The 20203-nt window shown below is 43.4% G+C and overlaps 1 protein-coding gene across 1 annotated transcript in view; it reads right to left on the reverse strand.

Annotated features, from left to right (window-relative positions):
- Positions 1-20203, reverse strand: part of WNT3A (Wnt family member 3A) — an 86468-nt gene that overhangs the window by 30250 nt on the left and 36015 nt on the right. Inside the window, exon 2 of the mRNA XM_049798879.1 lies at positions 6289-6530. Coding sequence (XP_049654836.1) covers positions 6289-6530 — 242 coding nt within the window. The remainder of the gene's footprint in view (positions 1-6288; positions 6531-20203) is intronic.

The following is a 20203-nucleotide window of genomic DNA, read 5'->3' on the forward strand; positions in this document are numbered from 1 at the left end:
TGTGTCTCTGAGATATTATAACTGAATTTAAAAGTCTTGTTCTGTTCTTGCTAAACCCAGGGAAAAAGTCATTTCACTAGACACAAGATGGGCCTTCTCATCCACAGTAGTAACAGGGACAAAAGAGTCAACCCATGAACACAGCTACATCGTGGATTTCTTGGGAGAGACAAGACATGGGGCTTATCCCCAAAACATCTAGAGTCTAAAATAAACCTAGCTGCAAAATAAACCTAGTCCAAAATAAGCCTAGCTGCAACGGTAACAGCACGCAGCATCCCATACAAAACTGGATGTGACTTGAATCCCACATCTCTCATGAGCTAGGCAAATGCCTGCTCTGCCCTTCATGAGGTCCCTGGGAGCAGGAATCTTCTCATCAAGAGCCGGTCTCCCTGGATTCCCTCAGTGATTGATGGAGAGATGTAGAAACTTCAGGGTGTGAATAATTTAATCCTAACTGTCTAGAATATATCAGATGAATCATGCCCCAGAGGACCCCAGCATCAAATGGAACTCCCTCGACCTGTCTCGCCGTCTGACATAATGGACCCCAAATGTTGCTGACCCACTGCTCTTCTGCAGGCCTCAATTTTAACTTTTTATAAAATGTAATTAGCAAAGAAATTGCTCTGTTCTAGAAGAGTTACTCTGAATGTAGCAAAGTGGCTAGTTGTCAACACCACAGCCATGTCGTATTAGAAATGAGACTTGTAAAAGGGGAGGTAGATAGATCGTCTATCTTTTGGTGGTATGTCAAGGCAAGATGTCCTTTGGGAACAGATGCCCTAGTCAAATCCAGATTTTGGTTTTATTCCAGAAGTCTTGAGATAAAATTCTCCAGTCTGCATCATGCAAGAAGTCTGCTTGGATGATCTGACAGTCCTGACAGGCTATAAACATGCAGTGTGTGCACTACTGTGGGAGGGAAAAAGGCATGTGAGATCCAGCGATCTCATATCTCTGCCAATAACACATTGTTACTGCTACCCCTTTCCATTGCCAAGTAGCCTTCAAAGAGATTATTTGGTATCATTTTTGAAGAACACTCTGCCAAGTCTGTAAGACAGTGTCATCTGCAGGAACATCATGAGTGAAGGTAATAGAAATTCTTTAGGCTTTATGGTCTCCCTGGATAAGATGACAGGAAGATCCCATCCCATCCCATCCCATCCCATCCCATCCCATCCCATCCCATCCCATCCCTTCATTTGCGTTGGAAGTGCTGGAAGGCAAGACATCTACCCAGTTTAATAATGAAGCAATCCTGTGGTCTCGAATACTCCGTATTTCATTCCATGCTCATTCTGGTAACTGCACAAACAGGAGCTGTATCAAAAAGGACATCTCTTTGCTGGACAGGAACGCGGTTAGCTCAGGGGGGCACGAACAGAGGGTCACTCCACCGCTTCTGTGGCTCTCGTCATTTGCCTTTTAGCAGGGGCGACAGCCAACGATTATTTCCGGAATGAATTTATGCCCCCGAGCCTCTGCATCACCCATTAGGCTCTCATTTGTCCAGTGGGGAATTTGATATATGTCCTCAGAGGGCACATCCGACGGGCGCAGACACTTGACAAAGCAACGGGACGTGCGCGCACCCGCCCCAGCTCGTTCAAACCCCCTCGCACGCCGGCAAACGCCCCGACGTACAAAAAGGGACGGTGCGGCTTCCCAAGGTTGCGTGAGTGTTAAACTCTAATAAACAAGCCCCATCGGTGAAAGCTGAAAGAATCTGAGCCCTCCCCAACAAAGCATTTAATCCAGTTTGGCGTAACCTTTGACATTATTAGGGATCGCAGTGACCCTAATCCAATCAGATTGATTAACTAAAGCGGAGACCCCATAAGCTGACCCCCCTCTGGCATCTGCTATTTAGTCCTGACCAAACAGTGGGAGAGACGTGCCGTATTTACACCACAATGGGTCCGCGCTGAGAACCTGTTTCATTACAGAGCGACTTAAACTCCCATTACTCCATCAATGTATCATTCTTCAATAGTTCATTAAAAGCTGCTCCTCCACAATAACTATTAACCATTTCTCAGTCCAGCTGGCAGGTTTAAAGCCCCAGCCAGTCTTTAGCAGAAGGAGGTGGGAGTGAGTGAAAGAAATAGATAGACAAGGGCTCCCTTTTTAAATTTAAACGAACCGGGGGCTTAAATAGTTTGAGGTAATTTACTTTTATTGAATGGGGGAGGAGAGGGAGGAAAGTTTTATTTTGACTTAATTATGTGCTGGGGTCCTTTAAAGAGACAGGGCCATGATAAGCTTTTATTGTATTACTTCTCTTGAGATTGGTTCATATTTCTGCCCAGAGGAGTTTCAAAGAGAGCTCTCCCGGTGTTGAGAGACTCTCAAATGCACCACAACTTAAACATGAACAGCGTCTTCAGCCCACAAAAGCTAAAACCAGGGTGAAAGACACAACGCCCCATCAATGGCACTTAACTTTGAGATGGAAAACGCTTGTTAGGTTGCACCATTCACTTTCTGTTGTCAGTGACGGCATGTCCTTCTACTACATCCTCCAAAGTTTTATCCTGTATATTTTTAAAGGCAACTCAAAAATCTTCTCTTGTCCTTGGGAAACTGAAAGATGCAGCAACTGCCTTACAAACTGCCAAACCTCTCAGGTAAGTGGCTGGCCATGAGCTGTGACTAAGGGGATCACTTAAGGTCGTGTGGCAATGGCCATGTTCTGCTCCGCAGCTTCACGCAATACAGGTGAAGAAACAAACGAGAGCAAATGATTTCCTCTAGAAATTACTCTGTTAGAAAAGTTCAAGTGAGGGGTTCTTTCCACTGTCTAGTAGTTGAGATTTGAACTTCTGGGAGACTAGAAATGAGACTAGAAAATGAATTGTAGCCTCTTATATATGACTGATAAACAGAAAGCTAGGTTTAGGTAGAGGGAGAGAGATCAGGCCCACTTCTTTTCCTATATAGGCATCCTGATCTTTGCATTCCCAGTAGTCTAGGGTACCTGAGACACCTATTTCCTAGTGCTTTGCAAGAAAGATCCAACGGTGACACCAAGCTGATCGTTTCTCCATGGAGCTGCACAGCTGCTCCTATGCTCCCAAGACCACAAAGAAGGAGAAAACCCCTCTTCCCACAGCCCCAATTCCACCTCCTGCTAATGCCTGAATCATTTCCCAATCAGGTAGCACAGCATAGCGAGGAATGTGACTGTTCCATGTGAATGGGGAACATTTATTCCACAGCCTGAAAAACAGTAATCTAATAGCTGGATAGGATGGGGGATTTCTGCTGTTTATATGTCCTGAGTGACATATGAAGAGCTAGAAGGACATAGGGCCAAGCCTGTCAAGTATTGCCTCCAAGTGACAGCAGGTCCGGATCCCCAGAACATCACCATTCCCTTGTAGCTGACTTCATGAGTACCATTGCTGATGAATACGTGATTCGTTAGGCCTGGCTATGGAAATGTTAAAAGAAAATATATATAAATATAGTTGTAGCTAAAACATGTGGGATTTCTCTCCATAACCAGGCTGGTGGGGAAAAAGAGTCCAGTTTTAGATGAGATATCAGAATATGGCTCTTAATAGGACCAAAGTCTGGTGACACTTTGGCACTGCTGAATCACAGCTCAAGCCTAGCCCTGAATTAGCAATGAGATACCGAAGCAGCAAGGGCAGCCCAGACAGTGAGGCAGCCTCAGTGAGATTTGGGCCTAGAATGTATTTCCTGAAGGCATTAGAATCGGTCCTTTTCAATGAAAGAATTGCAGATAGTAGTGTAAGGTAAAAGGGAGTTGCTTAAGTGACTATGCTGAGAGAGACTGGGGTCTCTACTGACTCAAATGAGAAGCTGCAGTTAGATCATGGGTGACTTAAAATTCAAGCTACAAAACAGAGTTTTGCTTGCTTGCTTGCTTTCTCTCCTTTTCTCCTTCTGTCTTTCTGGGTAGGAGCTCAAATATGTTCCTACCCTGGGGGATCTGCCGCACAAGAATGCGACTGAGCTGTTTTTTTTCTCCCCCCCTCCTGCTGTAGGTGAAGCAAAACTGAAGGGTGGTTTGATTCTCCCTCAAGGAACAACATTCTTCAGTTATGAAATCGTCCCAGCCTTCTTTCCCTCCCTGAGCCCGGCTACCGAAAGCCTGCAGTCTCAAGCAGGGACAGACCCTTCGTGTCGACATCGCTGGGAGATAAGAGTGTTTGGCAGCTCATGGGATCGGGGTTCCTTCGGTCAGCAAGGAGGTGAGGATGGCTTTCCTCATGTACGGGGTATAATTGCTACAGGAGATGTGGAGCATCTGATCCAAGACCATCTGGGAGCACGAGGTACTCCATGTGTCCTTGAGGACACCCAGCCTCATGGCAAGGCAAAGGAATTGTGTTATCTGGTTCCCTTACTGCCTGTTCCTGGTGAACGATCTTGGGCAGGTCACGTTGGGCTTGTGTCTATGGGAAAAATACTCAGTTTGGCTGTGCTGGCCTAATTCAACTGCTACAGTCTCCCAGGAGTGATGTACCCAGAAAAGGTGCTTTAACTGCATGCAAAACATTGTTGTATGACACTTTGATATAAGCTTAAGTGCCCCACACTGCAGATCTTACAGGTGTAATTGTTTGGGGATAATCTCTCACCGCTAAACCCATATAGTGACACTAGCATTAATACGGTGCCTCAGCTCCCCAGCTCAAACAGGATAACCCCACCGGCTGAAACCACCCATTCTCCTGCTGGGTGCATGTAAAAAGCCTGTTCTCACCGGTGGAGGCCCTGCCATGATGCAAATCAAGGCTTCGCTTTCTCTTGGCTGCCCTATTTTTCAAAATTCACATAAAAGGAAGTGCCCAAATATCTTCTGAGTAATGCAGCAGGGAAAAAACAAACAAACCCCAGATCTCCAGATGGCAAGCACTGGAAGAACGTGCCCCAAGGTGGGTGTAGATCAGCTACATACACCAACTTAGGAGATTCCCTGAAACTATCCCAGATGCTCCCTCCTCTCTCATAAGAGGTCAAACGGTGCTACTCCACTGTTCCAGACAAAGTAATTCCAACTCTCAGACTATCAGGAACTTGTAACTGTTACTCTTTTGCAAAACCAAAAAAAAGAAGGAGAGAAAGAAAGAAAGAAAAGAGGATTCCCAAGCCTCTTCTGCTGGTGCTCTCCTAAGAGAAAGCAGCCATACTCCTGCACAGCTCTGCACAGGGCACCTGGACTTACCATCTGGGCAGAAATCAAATGCAAAGTGAGTCTGCCTCTTGGATGAACCCCTTTGTGCTAAAGGAAAAGGCAGAGCTTGACCCAGACTCACTGAGACCAGCAGGAGAAGGCTGGATTTTAAAAGGCATACTACAAGGGCAAAGAAGGATAAAACAGTTCTTATGGGCTAAAATAAGCTCCTGCCAACTTATAGGGGAAAAGACCAGATACTCAGCCAGATGCTTAAATCCCACTACATTCAACAACTTAGGGCAAAACATTTCTAGGAGCTCTCACTTATATCAATGGGTGCTATGTCAGAATTAGTTGCCTGAATTAGCACCCTGTCTTAATTTGCCACGTTCAAAACCAATGAAAGCAGAACCATTAATTGATGGTGATTTCCTCAGGCCTTTGATCTTCATTGTATCCCATTAAGGTATCAAAACTGATGTTATCTAAGTCCAGCCCCTAGGAACCATCCCCAACAGCCCATCAATTCCCCTCTGCAATCGTCGAGGGAGCTGAAAATGTGGCATGAAATGCCATGGGGTCAGAAAAGGAGCCAGACGTCCAGCCTGACCACTGAAAACACAATAATCCTTTGTGTTCCTTCCAAGGGGCATAGGATCATAGGATAATTCATGTTGAAAGGGACCCTGGGAGGTCTGTACTCCAACCTCCTGCTCCAAGCAGGGTCAGAGATGACCTTACTCTCTGCGCATTGCCAAATGGGGCACTTCCCAGTTCCCTGGGTCACCTATACAATCTCAGCAGAGGTTTGAGGTAGAAATTATGGTTACCTGTGACTGGATGTTGGCTGTAAAATGGAGGTGGTGGGTAACCACTCAACTTACATTGGGGAGGCACACATGTACCTATTCCTATGAGAAAGTTTATTTGAGCTGCTTGGATGGGGTCCTGGGCCAACAAAATTTTCCCTGCCTGTGTCGCATGTCTCCTTTATCAAGCTCAAGTCTCCAGCAGCCCATTTTACATGACATTTTATGAGAAGTGAAGGACTTCACAGTAGGTTTCTCAAGACCTCTGCTGCTACTCCACCACGGATGTTGCTGTCACCAAACCCGCAGCACTGCACTCACCTTTATCTAGCACGGGTCCAAAGATGGCTAAGCTGTCATTGACAGTCGTGCAGTTCCACCTCCTCCCTCGAAATTGGTGTTGGCATTCCTGGATCCCAATCTTTACCCCTTCTGCTACGCTGGGCATGATCTCCACATAGTTCCGACAGAAGCGTAGCTGCTTGGGTACCAGTCCTGGGATGCTCCCACATAGGATAGGCTGAGTCCCCAGGGAGGAATACTGGTGACCAATTGCTAAGGACCTGGAAGAAAAACACGGAAAAAGAGATTCTGTCAGGCTGGATTTCACCTTTGTACTTGATTCAACAGAAAGGGGACAGAAAATCAACATCTTCAGTTCTTCTGCATTCCCCTCACCAGAAAACATCCTTTCTGCTGTCATCCTTTCCCAAAACAACATTGTGTCTCTCCTGAAGTTCCCTACAGGCCCAACAAGGCAAGCAACTCTAGCTTTAATATCTTCCTTCCCTTTTCTTCATCCTCTCAAAGCCTTGATCCATAATTGTGCTGCTGCTTCCCAAATATGCTCAGCTCATACAGCTAGTTTCCTTTGCAACCAGAGGGTCAAACCCATATTTCTTTCTTTGAAAGCCAAACACACCTATACAAGGGCAGGTAGGTTTCATAGGAAATCTTGGCAGCTGAGGGAGCCCAGGGATTAGACAGTCAAAAGCACTTTCAGAGTTACACAAAGTAATAACACCAACAGTAGAAGATACCACGCGCCAAGTCTTTGGATGGGGAACACCAAAAATTGACAACCATCATACAATTCAATAGTGCGCTCTATATATTTGAACTTTACCAACTGAACCTTACCCTAACAACTCAAGCAGTTTGGACCTTGAGAACTTAAAAAACCCAACTCTGAGCTAAACGCTGCAGGAGTGCTATATAAACTCACTACCATTAACAGCTAAATTTCCTGTGCTACAGAGGAAAGGGGATGGAAATGTAGCCCTGCTAGAATACAAATGACTTGGGGAAAAACTCTCCTATGGCTTCATATAGGTCTAATACCAACACTGTTCTCCTGTGTGAACAACTGTACTCATGTTACTAGAAACATTCATGTAAAGGTGCATGCAAGTTGGAAGCCATGCCTGGCATGTTGGTAACAACCCTGGAAGTATGGTCTAGAAAAGATTTTCTACTGTTTACAAAGCATTTCCACACCTGCTTAATCCAAGCATGTGCTTTGCACAGCTTAACTGGGGCTTTCTAATCAGGTTGAAGTGTTTTAAAAAAGAATTGTTGAAATGGTTGTCAGTGTCCTTCCGGATATTAGTTTAGCACATTTTAACTTTACTTTCACACCAGTTTCAATCTGGGAATTTTCAAAAGTAGGGCTGTATTTTCACAAAATAATGCCAGTTTTGCTGTATTGTCATAAGGATGTGGAAAGTCTGCTTTGACAATCAATCTGTGAATTGCTTTGGTTAAAGTGAGGAGAGTGAAATAAAAACAAAAAAACACAAACCAAAAAAAACCCAACAAAATTTGAGTGCAAATTCTGCGCACAGCCAAATGGAAGTCTGTTGCAAGGAGTGTCCATGAACCAATATGTTGGTTGAAGCCTTAGAGACAAACAAGTCAGCTATGCAGAGAGATCAGCAGATATGTAGCTAATTAGACAGATTTTTAGTGTTTTTACTGGTGCTTCTAATAATAACCTTGATTACTAAAACTGAAGGGATTTTTAGAGTATAATTTCCTTTTCTTCTAATTAAATCTCTTGATTGACTTTTCTGCTCAGAATTAATGACAAACAGAAACCTGCCTGGGCAGTGTGTATTTCTGTTTACATTCATTTTTACTATGTGGTTTTCATTTAGGAACAGCCTGGTGTGTTTGAATTATCAACAGGACAGTCAGGGAATATGCCTTCACTCTTTTGCTCTGACTAAAAAAAAGTACAAGAATTCTATCATTGCTGGAGTTCACAAGAAAATTAGCTTGACTTTAGTACTTCTCTAGGCTAGATAAAAAATGTTTTAAAGTGTCTGTCTTTTTAATGGGAGAAGGGTCCTTGCAGCCGGTTAGCTCCCTTCCTGGCGGGTAGCTGGTCAAGAGGGGACAGAAGTGAAAAGGAGGTGGACATTCAGATGGTCAGGTACCACATCTCAGTGGCTTTGCTAACTGTGCATAGACTGGGCTTTATAAATCAGTCCTTTCCAGGCAAGTGAGTCATAGGGACATCCATTTCTGGATCTCAAATGACTCTAGGTAGGAGTCTAGAAACTAGATAATCAGCTCACCTGAGAATGTGCCCTCCCGTAAATGAACTTTAGGTGGACAAGGTAGGAGTTGCCTGGGAAAGAAAAGGATTTTCAGCTAATTTCCTAGTCTTAGATGCCTCTTTCTACCTCAGGTGCAATTTGGGCAGAAGATAAATCTCACTTAACATTAGAAGACAACCTATCCTACCCTAGGGAGGGAGATGAACTGCCCTCCGGAAGAGCCTCTCTCTTCCATTGCATTAAAAGAGGGAGGAAGGGAGCTTACATTGACCAGGAACTGTGTCCATCTCACCTACCTTCTGACGTCTGCAACACGGACATCTCCAGCTGATCTACTCACCCCAGCCTGCTTTTGTAATCAGTCAGTGGAGAGAAACAGGTACCTCTAGGGCACAATTTACCTGCCCCATTTTAGACGTCTGCTTTGGGATGAGGTGAATCACGGCCTTGCCTCCATTGACTGTATTGGCTAGGCTATCAAGACAGCCTGAGTGACTGGTTGAGTGGGATATGTCTGCGCTGTAAAAGTCTCCACATGAATCATGCCATGATACCTAACAGTTGGGATGGCTAAATTCCCTGAAGAACTCCCACCCAGGAAAGCTTAATGCTGTGTTGAAGCCCATGAAAAGAGCTCAGCTGTAGGAAGGAGGCAAGTTCCTGCAGGAGCCTGCAGGAACCCACAGGAGAACACCAAGGAAAGGACCCAGTTAACTTGTTTTCCCTATCTGAGTGGCTTGATGTGGGTTTTAGTAAGCTTTAGATTAATTCTGGGAACAACTGGTGGCAGAAAAGCACCTGTGAAATAGAGCCCATGCCAAGCCAAAGGGTGTTTTGATTTTGACTGCACTACGTACGTTTTTGTTTCATTGTTAAGTTATATACAAAACACTGGATCACAGTTTCTGGACTAAAGACACCTAAAACATCATTTCAGCCTTCAGAGGGCTTGTTGAGTGTGTTGCCCCTGTGGCCTTGTTGGGAATGCAGAGTCTTAGGGTGCTACATCTCCAAATCTCAACCCATTCAACCCCCTGAGGACTGGGAGCTAGGAGGTATTCACAGATGCTAACTTTAGGCTCAGGAGCTAAGTGGTCTTTTTCTCTATAAACAATGAGTAAAACAGATGTCTTCATTGAAGCCTCCAGAGAAAAGCACTAACTTAGTTGATCTGACTCATCTTTCAGAGACTAATAGTTCAGTCACTCACTACACAAGGAGTCCAGAATGGCTACTTGCAGTGTCTAAAGTTAACTTTGGTGGAAACATCTGTAGAGCTTGTTCCCACGTCAACTAGAGTCACTAGCATCCTTCCCAAAGCTTTCAAAAGTGTCCCATCTAGTTCCCACCGAAGACAAAGTGTCCACCGAGATACAATCAACCTGCTCTACACTCCATCCATCATGTGAAGCCAGGAGGACTTTCTTGAGCTATTTAAATAGGACTTGGATGAAGCTTTAGGATTCCAGTCTCATAAACTTTTGATTTATGTGAACAGCCAAACTCATGCCTGTCTCTGGTTTTTGGTGGTTACTACAGTGGTAGAGTGAAAATAGGAAAAGGAGTTTATAGGTTGGTGCCCTCAACTATTTGTTTCCGTTGGTGGGAAGATAATCTAAGATTAAAAAAAAACAAAAACAAAAACAAACAAACAAACAAAAAAAACCCAACCAAAAACATGTAGAAATACTTTTAATTGCTTTTCACACTGCTCCCTTCTCAATACAGTAGGGAAACAGTCACACCTTGCTTTGATCTATGTTACAGTCTGGAAAGTTTAATCTGCAAAAGACAATCTCCAGCAAGAGTCTTGTTCTCAAGGCGTCATCAGGCACTGAGACAGTGTAATGCAAATTTGGCATTTTATGGAGGAGTGTGTAGTCACTTGACTTTCAGCTGAAGATACAGGGTGGAATCTCAAAACATCTTGCCACGAACAGTGCCTCTGCTGTTAAACATAGCTAAGCACAGTCCTCTTCCTAGTTCACTGGCAGACTCTGAAGTGTGGTAACATCTATCAGAGCACCCTCTTTTGGTCTTCTCCTTCTTTCTCCGTCTCTCTAAAGTCAATTTATCTTTAGGAGAACCAAGGTATTTCAGCTTCCTGTCATTTTTATTGATAATGAGATATGAAGCTTCCAATGCTTCCATCCCCCCCCCCCCCCCCCCCTCAAAACAACAACGCAACAGCCAAAACCTGTAGAAAACATTGGGAAAATCTATAAAGATCAGAATCTCATTTCAGTGTTACTCAATTCACTAGTAGCTCCTATAAATCATTTTCCTCACTGTTTCCAATGATTAAACCTGTATTTTGCATTTTCCACTCTTCTGTGATCTGCTTCTAAACTGTCTTCTGCATGTGGGTTATTTCAGAAATGCGGCGTCAAGAAATGGGCCAAGTGTCATCTATTGTGGTCTAACCAGGCATCATCTTCAAATTTCTTAAGCACCAATACTTCCTGAATATATTGACCCCAACCTCTTCTTTTTCACTGGAGAATTCATAAAGCACTCAAATTTACAAAAACACTCATCCCCAGAACAGGTACAACTCAAGTTTGAACCAAGGGAAAGGGTCAAAGACTGTTCTTTTCAAACCTATTAGTTTTTTCTTCCCATTAGCTCAGGAGGAGCCATGAAAACACTGTTCTGTATGTCCACAGCCAAAGTTCTTGGCTTATCTTTAAGCCTTGCATGCCCTGAAGTGTTTAATTCAACCTTCAGTGAGAATTTTTTCTTTGCCAACACACCTAGAGAGCTCTTCATTTCCCTTATCTCAATCTATCTGCTCCTTCAGCAGAGCCGTTGTAAATAAGTACCTGGCCACCCTCTTAAAAAATTACATGTACCCTCCCTCTTGGAATGGACACCCCAGCCAGCTTAGGAGGAAGAAATATGCAGGAAATATATGCTCATAGCTTTTTCAGAGAAAGAGAAGGCTTCAGTTTTGGATGACCTCGCTGTACAGCACCACTCTACTGACTTTTCAAGGTCCCTACCTTCTCAGTATGGCTGTCAAAAGTCCTTGACACATCAGTAGCAGCATGTAGAGGCACGTACACCTACTTGCTTCTTCCTGAATTCTGTTATTCTTGAACCCTGTAGGAGCTCTATTTTGCTATTCATCTTGGAGAGGCCTTTTGCTGGCTCCAAGTGTGGCTGAGAACTTCCTCAGCGGACATCCTTCTAGGGTCCCCAACACGGGTAAAATAACTGCATTTATTAGTGTTGTACAGCAAGAGCGTAACTTCTCTAATGACCCAGGATAAGACCCAGAGAGCGCTTAAGTTGCCACTGAATATTGAGAACTGCGCAACAGCAGTGACTTTGCTCCTTTTGTCTTACACAGATGCAAGGTGGCAACCAGTCCTGCTGCAGAAATTAAGTCAAAGGTTGTCCACCCACTTATAATAGAGGGGATTTATTTATAATAAAGGTGATTTATGTTCACTTGCAGATGCCCTAGGTTTTCTTCCATGCTGCTCCCTTTGCATGGGATCCCCTAACAGGAAGATGTCACACCTCCTCCAAATCCTTTCTCATAATCTGTTCAGATCTCCAGAGGCTCTCCTCACTCTCTTTTCCTTTCTCACTCATTTTCTTTGCCTCTTGATGGTGCCACATTTAACTCTTTGAAGATGAATCTCAGTCACACTATGAAGAAGGGGACAAGTTGTGCAGAGCTGCCTATCTAAAAAAGATGCACGCTCAGAACCCAGCCTTGGTATTATGACACTAAGATATGGAAATGAAGAAGGTGGCTGGAGAAGTCTTCATAGGTCCTGTCAGGCTATAAGGAAAACCCAGCAAGGGTTGTCTCACATCTCCTCGTACTAGGCCAGAAGGTCTTACAGGGAAGCTGCGTGCAAGTGGTGAGTGGGCAGCCCTTATTCCATCCTACAGCATCAGACTTAGGGCCTCTTGGGTGCCCTACCCATAATCCCCCATGGGCTGCTAAGGTTGAGCAGGATGAGCTTCCTGCATCTGAGGATGCCTGAAAACACATTTGGGAAGAACTGAGCTACTAGGAGGCTGTGAAGTTTCCCAAACTTGGAGACTGCTGTGAATGCCCAATGGCACCTGAATGTTCAAGAGACTCATGGGATAGGATCGGTAGAGCCAGCCTTGGTTCAGTACCCACAAGCCCTCACCACACAGGGCTGGCACACATGACTGAAGAGCTATGGTGCCCGCTTGACATGGACAACTGGAAGCTGGGAAGGATACTCCAGAACATCTCGACCGGAGCTAGGGACCAGGCGTAGGAGATGTAGCTGAGCCTACTGTGTCTTCTTTCATACTCCTATAGCACACATCAGTTCCCAGTCTCCAGGAAACTCTTGGGTAGACTTGAACCACCAGAGGCCATGTGGGTGGACAGGCAGAAAAATCAGTAAATCGACATTCATTTAATGGCATTCGTTTTCACAGAAAAACACCAATATTCTAGCATACGTTGTGATTATTTTTCTGTTTTGCTAAGAAAATGAAAATAAAACCTGGACAAGTTTTAGAATGGAAACAGAGGAAATGGAACTTGCCCCATCATTTTAAATGGAAAAGGAAACCATTCTGCAAACTAATGTCCCTGCTGGATGGAAGTGATTTTTCTTCTATGACATTAAGACTATCCCAAACCCAAGCAATTACAAAATGTGGACAATAATGAAATTTTTAATCAATGTTTTAGTTGAAAATTTGAAACCCACCTTAAAATAGATCAGCAACACAATAGGTTTAGCTCTAGAAGACATGAATCAAGTACCTGATTATCATGAAAATATTTTTTCAGCTTGAGGGTGGGTTTTTTGGTTGTGTGTTGCCCAGTACTAATCAAACCTCGGCTTAAGCAGTCTAACACTAATTACAGAAGTGACATATTTTAATTCAGAAATTATGAGTGTCTGTAACACTGATTGCTGTGGAGTCTTCAACTTTTGGTCTCTGAGCATTTGGCTATTGACAGACTATTCCTAAGAGGTTCACAAAAAGAACTAAGAAATCTAAGCCTGTTGTTAGACAGATCAAATTCACTGCGCAGGTGTCTGTCCTTCCAGAATTTTTTTCTTCCAATCTGGAAAAAAAAAGACTGAAACCCACTGGATTAACTGTTCTTTCCACTTCTCCTGTTAGATATCTCTTATTTCATCCTAAAGTAGAGCACAAGAGCTATATTTAAATTTTTTTTCTCTTCTAGCCCAGAAAGTATGTACATAATTTTGCGGCTGGGTCTGATCCTGCAAACATGCAGGCATGGAGGTAACTTTTCTCCCATGAATAATTCCCTCACCCTTGTCCTGCATTAATAATAATGATGGTGATGATGATGCAGCATTGTATTTCTCTAGCACCTTTCATCAGAGGATCTCTAAGCGTGGGACTCATCTCACCCGACTTTGACCATTTAAAAGTTAGGCATCTCGGCCAAGTTAGCTGTCTACTAGAGTCCGTGGAGCAAGATCAGCATCTCCAGAGGGCAATTCGGCCCATCCTAAGATAGGTGCCTCAGATAGGTGGGCTGAATCACTGGAGTTGCCTAGGAGGCGGCACTGGCTGTGGAAAAGTGATGAGCATAAACTAGACACCTTGTTTTTAGCAAGCTACAGGTAGGGACCAGGAATCTCACCGCTTTTTTTGCTGAATCTCAGAAATTCCCGGAGGGCTGGTAAAAGACGGCGCCAAGGAAATTTTCTGCTGAGAGATAGATGGCAGCTATCTCTAACGTGGACCATGGCAGCTTATTTATAACACCCAATAGTAGCTTGGGTCTGGATTTGGAAAATAATATACTCAATGGCAACTTTGAGTGGATGCTAAGAAAGCAGAGTGTAATTATCTGAGTTGAGGTTTGGCCAGGACAGTGAATTCCCACAGGAACTAAGGCACACCACAACACTCAGCACCTTCCACTCTAAGTGCAAGAGATGTTTCTTTGACTTTGTCTTCCCTTAGGATCTATGGAACAGAATAGAAGAGGAGAGAATATGAGTATTAACAACCCGGTGCCTTGCAAAAAGTCTCAGGAACTCTTTAATTACCCTGGGCAATTAACGCCTCTGTTATACATGCCATCTGAAAAACAACCCATCCAGTGGAATAATGGCCCCTCAAACCATGTTTTCAAGCCTGGCTCCAGGACACGCTGACCCTGATGTTGTTTCCATACCACATCCTACATCTGGGGCTTCTCCCTGGAGGTCTCGTGCTGAGATCTGCCTCCATCCAGCTCCATTTATCTTCTAAGATTTGCCAGGATCGCAGCACAGGGTATTAGAGATGTATAAGCCTTAACATTTTAATCTGCCACCTACACTGCAGTTTATGAGAGCTGTAAATCTCGTGGTTATAATGAACTCATCTAATGATATTGCTGATGGATAAATTTACCTGGGACGAGGAACAACAGTTACTTGCAAATGAAAGAAGAGTAATTTCAAGTTTCATGTAAACACCTTTGCTGCCTTACTTCTGACTTCTCCCAGCCTAATCCCATCAGGGTTTCATGACAAATGGAAAGTATGTATGTATGTGTGTTTGCAATGCAACGACTGGCTGGCCTGTGAGAGAGCACGCCTCTTTCTACCCAGTGTAATGCTTCTGTATCTTGGGCATTGGAATCAAGTTTTAGATGAAAATAGATCAAATTTTCTGGGTTTGGTGTGCTAAGTCAGGGGAATGGAAGGAAGAGAGAAGGCAACATATTAGGCAATGAAAAATGCCCACAGTATTTAAAGATATTTAGACTCCTACTATGAATTTCAATAATAATTAGGAGTGTGGCTAGTCTTCACCCTCCTAGTTCCCCCCATCCCCAAAGCATCCCAACTTGAATCTTTTTTAAATGATCAGCAATATAAATTACGTATTGTGGTTTCAAACCTCTCATTAATGCTCATCCCCCTGAATTGAGGTCTGGTCTGGGCTATGTCAGTGCTAAATACCTTGGAGGACTGGGCTCAAAGACCTCAGATCCTTGTGAAGATTGGATTTGGACTTCTAAATTGCTTAAGTGCTTAAGTGCTTGGGGGAATTTTATCCTGAAACTCCTTAGTGATGAAGCCAATTTTGAAATGAGAACCATGGATGGAAAGCTCTGTCATTCTGGTGTTTAGGTAACCCTATAAGAACAACATGATTTTCACTGTCCGCTGTTCTAACCCAGCAAGTTACTTCTATTTCTTGCCCTTTCCTCCAAGAATGTATTTTGAATATGCATTTGGTCATGCTAAACACACACACATACCCTCACTCAGTTGTGCGCGCACACACACACACACGTCTGCGAGTTCCTTCTTTGGCTTTCACTGAGTCATCAGGCTCACCAAATGTGTGAACTCACGCTATAATGTTCTCCCAGAAAAATAACAAATTGATTTCATTTTTACAGGCTACAGCATGCTATATAATTGGAGACACTGCCTTGTCAACTCAGACCGGTCTGACCCGACCAGAGACGTTGCTTACAGCTGTTTACGGAGCCATAAAGTTTCCTCCTCTTTGTTTTTCCTTCCTTTTGCACTCTCTCTCTCTCTTTTTTCTTTTCCCTTCTGCCTCTAATGAATCCTACCACTGCTTTTTGTTCTGGTCATAAAATACTGTTAAGGAAAATGCAGGAAGCCTTGATTTAGAAAAACACTTCAGTCTGTGCTTCAAGTTAACACTGTACTCAATATTCAAAACTGAGCATGTGTTTAAGGGCTTTTATTGCACCAAGATAGTCAGTAAGGAACTTTCTGTTACATTTCTGTGTGCTTTTTTTAAATTATCGATACTAATTAGAGGTTTTGATTGAGCAATCTCAGGGACTGTTTCCTTTTTAGACCCAGAGCACAGTTCCAGTTGCATCAGGAATTTTGCTGTTTCTCATTGTCACTGTGTCCAAACCCTGATCATTTGAGGAAGAGCAAACTCCTACACTAGTTTATCTACTCTGCTGAAACTGCCAATTAGGACTGGGCACTTTTTTTTTTTTTTTTTTCCATGAATCTATTTCCCATAAAAATGCATATATATATATATATATTTATATATAATCACCCTGAAATCTTCTGAGTATTTTTCACATATCTATGTAGTTTGCCACATTTGCCAAGCACTCAGAATAAGTTTAGTTTTTCTGACCGTTGTAAAAATACAGTTTTATAGAAGGTGGTTTTGCATACAATTTTACTTTGTGTAAAAATGTTCTATGTTTATCTTAAAATACTCAGAACCTCAAAACTCAAGTGAAGTATTTTGATTTCTGTAGAAAAAGAATTTCTGATCAAATGCTTGTTTTTCCAACCATGAAAAAGATGCTTGCATTTTGAACGACTGAACTAAAAAAAAAAAAAGAAAAAGATCCCAAACCCGAAAGAGCCTTTCATCTAGTTGCACTATCCATCAAAATACCATTTAAGTACTTTGCAGTAAATTATGGTTGTGCTTCCTTTCATATCAAGCACTCATCACCGAATCTGCTCCTCCTTTGGTCTGAAATGTCACAAGACTCATCTCATTCAGTCCCTCTGAAAGGCTCAAGGACTGCTCAAAACTGAATCAACTGTTCTGAAGTCATACATAGATATGAATACATTTTATACCCTCTTTGAGGACCATTTCTGTACACAGGATGGACTTAGGACTAAGGAGAATATTTCTCTGGACTTTGGTCCAAACATCCATGGGAAAGGAATATGAGAGGTGGTCAGGGAAGAAGAACTTTCCTCCAAAAATACACTGAAGCTTTTCAGGTCTATATTTTTCTTTTTAGAAAAAAAATGGAAAGCAGCAGAGGGCAAAGACCTCCTTAACTTCTCTTTCCCTCTGTTTTGGAAGGGCTGCAGCAAAAGATGACCTGTTATTAGACAACAGAGAATCCACGTGGAGGAAGGCCATGGGGAACACCCTAAGCAAAAGGGAAGTCATCTCTTATTTAGAGCTGATCTCTTGCAAGGCTGCCGTGAGACAAAAGCTTAGAATTTTTGCTGCTTATAAAACTATTTTTAAAAATGAAATGGCAATTTCTGCTGCAATGGAACAACTGGATTTTTTTTCTTTTTTTTTTTTTTTTTTTTTTTTTTTTTTTTTGCAAAGAAACTACTTTGCATGGGAAAAAATCCTCATGGCTCCTTGACATGTTTCAGCTAGATCTCAGTAAAATTAAGGAGGTACAGACTGATGAGTCGCTCAAAGGTACAGGAAAAATGCCAGTGTACGTCCTGGCATTTGTATACACTCCGAGAGAGAGAGAAATTCTCTCTCAAAGATCATCTCTCACAACAGAAAGAATAACAAGAGCAATAAAACCTGATGCAGAGAAAGAAGAGAAAGATTTAATTTGATTTCCAGCACTGACTTTTACCATCATTTGCGGATACCTCCTGTCTACTGAAATGGATGCATTGGGTCTACTTCAGCCCAAAAGTTATTCCGGTGTGAATGGAACAGGCAGGGATGTTTCAGCCATAAGGCAGCTTAATTTTCTTGGGCTGCTAAGCAAAACCCCTCGCTTCCTACATCTATGGCAATGACCTAACATTAAGCCCAGGTTTAATAATCTGGTTTTGAGCTAGGAAGCCCTATATATATGTAATGTGACTATTCACAACCAGCTTGCTTTTCTTAGCCATCTTCTGTGGACTCTTAAGTAACAGGCCAGCCACTCCAAGGGTCTCCAGATCTCTTGGTCCAAAAAATGTGATTTGGGTGAAAAGCTCTGCCAGTCTTTTGAGCGATCAAGCAACAGAGGAGGGCTGATTTCCTGCAACACGACTGGAGCATTACGGCACCGTGTGTGTGTCACCAACCAGCGCAGAGAAGGACCAAGGTTTCTTCTCCAGGGTCCTCTCCCTAAACTTGTTCACACACCGGGAGCCGTGGCTGGAAGGGCTTCTTCTCCAAGTGACTCCGCAGATGCAGGGCCTTGATGTTCCTCAGAAAAACATAACTGTTCTCCAGCCCAGTAACTTCTCGGTGCAATTGGTGACTCAGTGCCTGGCTGAAAAAAGGCTGGCGGTGGTCAGGCTGATGGACGGGGAAGAAACTGGGGTGAGAAAGAGGAAGCGTGTAGGAGGAGCAGGATTTGGAGGGAAGAAAGTGGGTAGGCAGTTGTCCTTGGAGCAGGAGAAACTAACCCAAATCTCTGACTCGGAGGATGAAATAAGATGCTGGGTGAAGAGCAAACCACCACAGCGATGGGCTGGTTTGCCCTGCTTGGTGAGGGTAAATGACCCGTCAGTGTTTGGGGCGAGGAGTCTCCCGCAGGAGGACTCTCCCGGGGTGGCAGCAGCCGGGAACCGCACCTGCAGACCTCTCTGAGCAGCACCAGAGCCTTAATGATTTCTTTCTGAAAGTGGCTGGGGCAATGCAGACAGGCTGCCAGATAGTGATCAGCTCGCAGAGGGGTGATCACTATTAGGCAAAGATACCAGCTTTAACATGCAGCGAGGGAAGCGGCCAAGAATTTGGGAAAGCAATCCCAGCTTTCTGCTGCGCGTTCCTCTGCCAAGATACCGCCTGTGTTTACTTTAGAAACCAGAGACGAGCCCTCCTCTTCATAATAATAATAAAGCTGCAGGGTCACTCGGCTTAGCAGATGGATTCCTTCCAGCTTGGATTTCTCCTCGTTTACCTGCAGAACTGATGCACTGATGTATCTGGGGGATTATGCAATGTTAATAATTAGGTTTCACAGGAGATCTGATCGGTGACAACGGGAGGCTGTGGGAAGGAAGCTCCACCAGAGAAAATCCAATGAACCCATAGATCTCACGTGGAACCTGTGGACTTTGCTGGGGTCTGAGGAGCCCGAGGAGCCACGGGGACCAGGCAGCCCTCTGCAGCAGGAGCTCGCTGCTTGCCAGAAAGCGGCTCTCATTCATGCAAGAGAATCGGCTCTGTCTCACCAAAGAGCTGCAGGACCAATCAGCCAGACTGCTCACTCTCCGTTTGCAGCTTTCCCATGCTCCTAATTATCTAACGATGCCTTTCGTAGCAGGGTCAGAGACAGAAAGTCTGCAGGAATATTCCCTTAATCAAAACCTTAAGCTCTGGATGCTATAGTGCTGAAATCCTCAACAGCCTAAGCCCCCCCAAAAGCTTTTTGTCTGTTTTTGCAATTTTCTTCCCTGATGCACAGGTAGCATACGGAACACTAAAGCTGCGCCATTGTTGGGTTTAACCTGCCAAGGTTTTATTTTTTACTGCAAAAAAATGACATGTTTTGTTGCAGCACAAGTAGCTTATTTTCCACATTGAAACAACTTTTACCATTACAATAATTTACTATAGTCCTACATGCATTAGACATTGAAAAGTAGAAATCGGATGGAGATATTTTGGCTGGCCAGAAATATTTAACTGAAGAAATAATTCCAAATTTTGGTAATTTTTTTTTGATTAAGAAACAAAGAAATTTCCCACTGTCCATATTGCCTGGAAAAGAGACAGTTCAGTTTTCAAGGATTTTTACAGGAACAACTTATTAAGTGGTACACAGGTGTTACAACCTCTATCTTAGAAGGTCCTGCACAACTCTACAATGCTCAACTAATTAATTAATGGAACTCAGTTTCACAAATTATCATTGAGGTTCAGAGCTTAGAAATAAGAAGGGATCATCTGTTTTACACAAAGCAGGAACACCTGGAGATTTGACAGCATAAAGATACCAGGGTTTTAAATGTTTCTAA

Source organism: Accipiter gentilis, chromosome 4 (assembly GCF_929443795.1).
Source record: "Accipiter gentilis chromosome 4, bAccGen1.1, whole genome shotgun sequence".
Lineage (NCBI taxonomy): Eukaryota > Metazoa > Chordata > Aves > Accipitriformes > Accipitridae > Astur > Astur gentilis.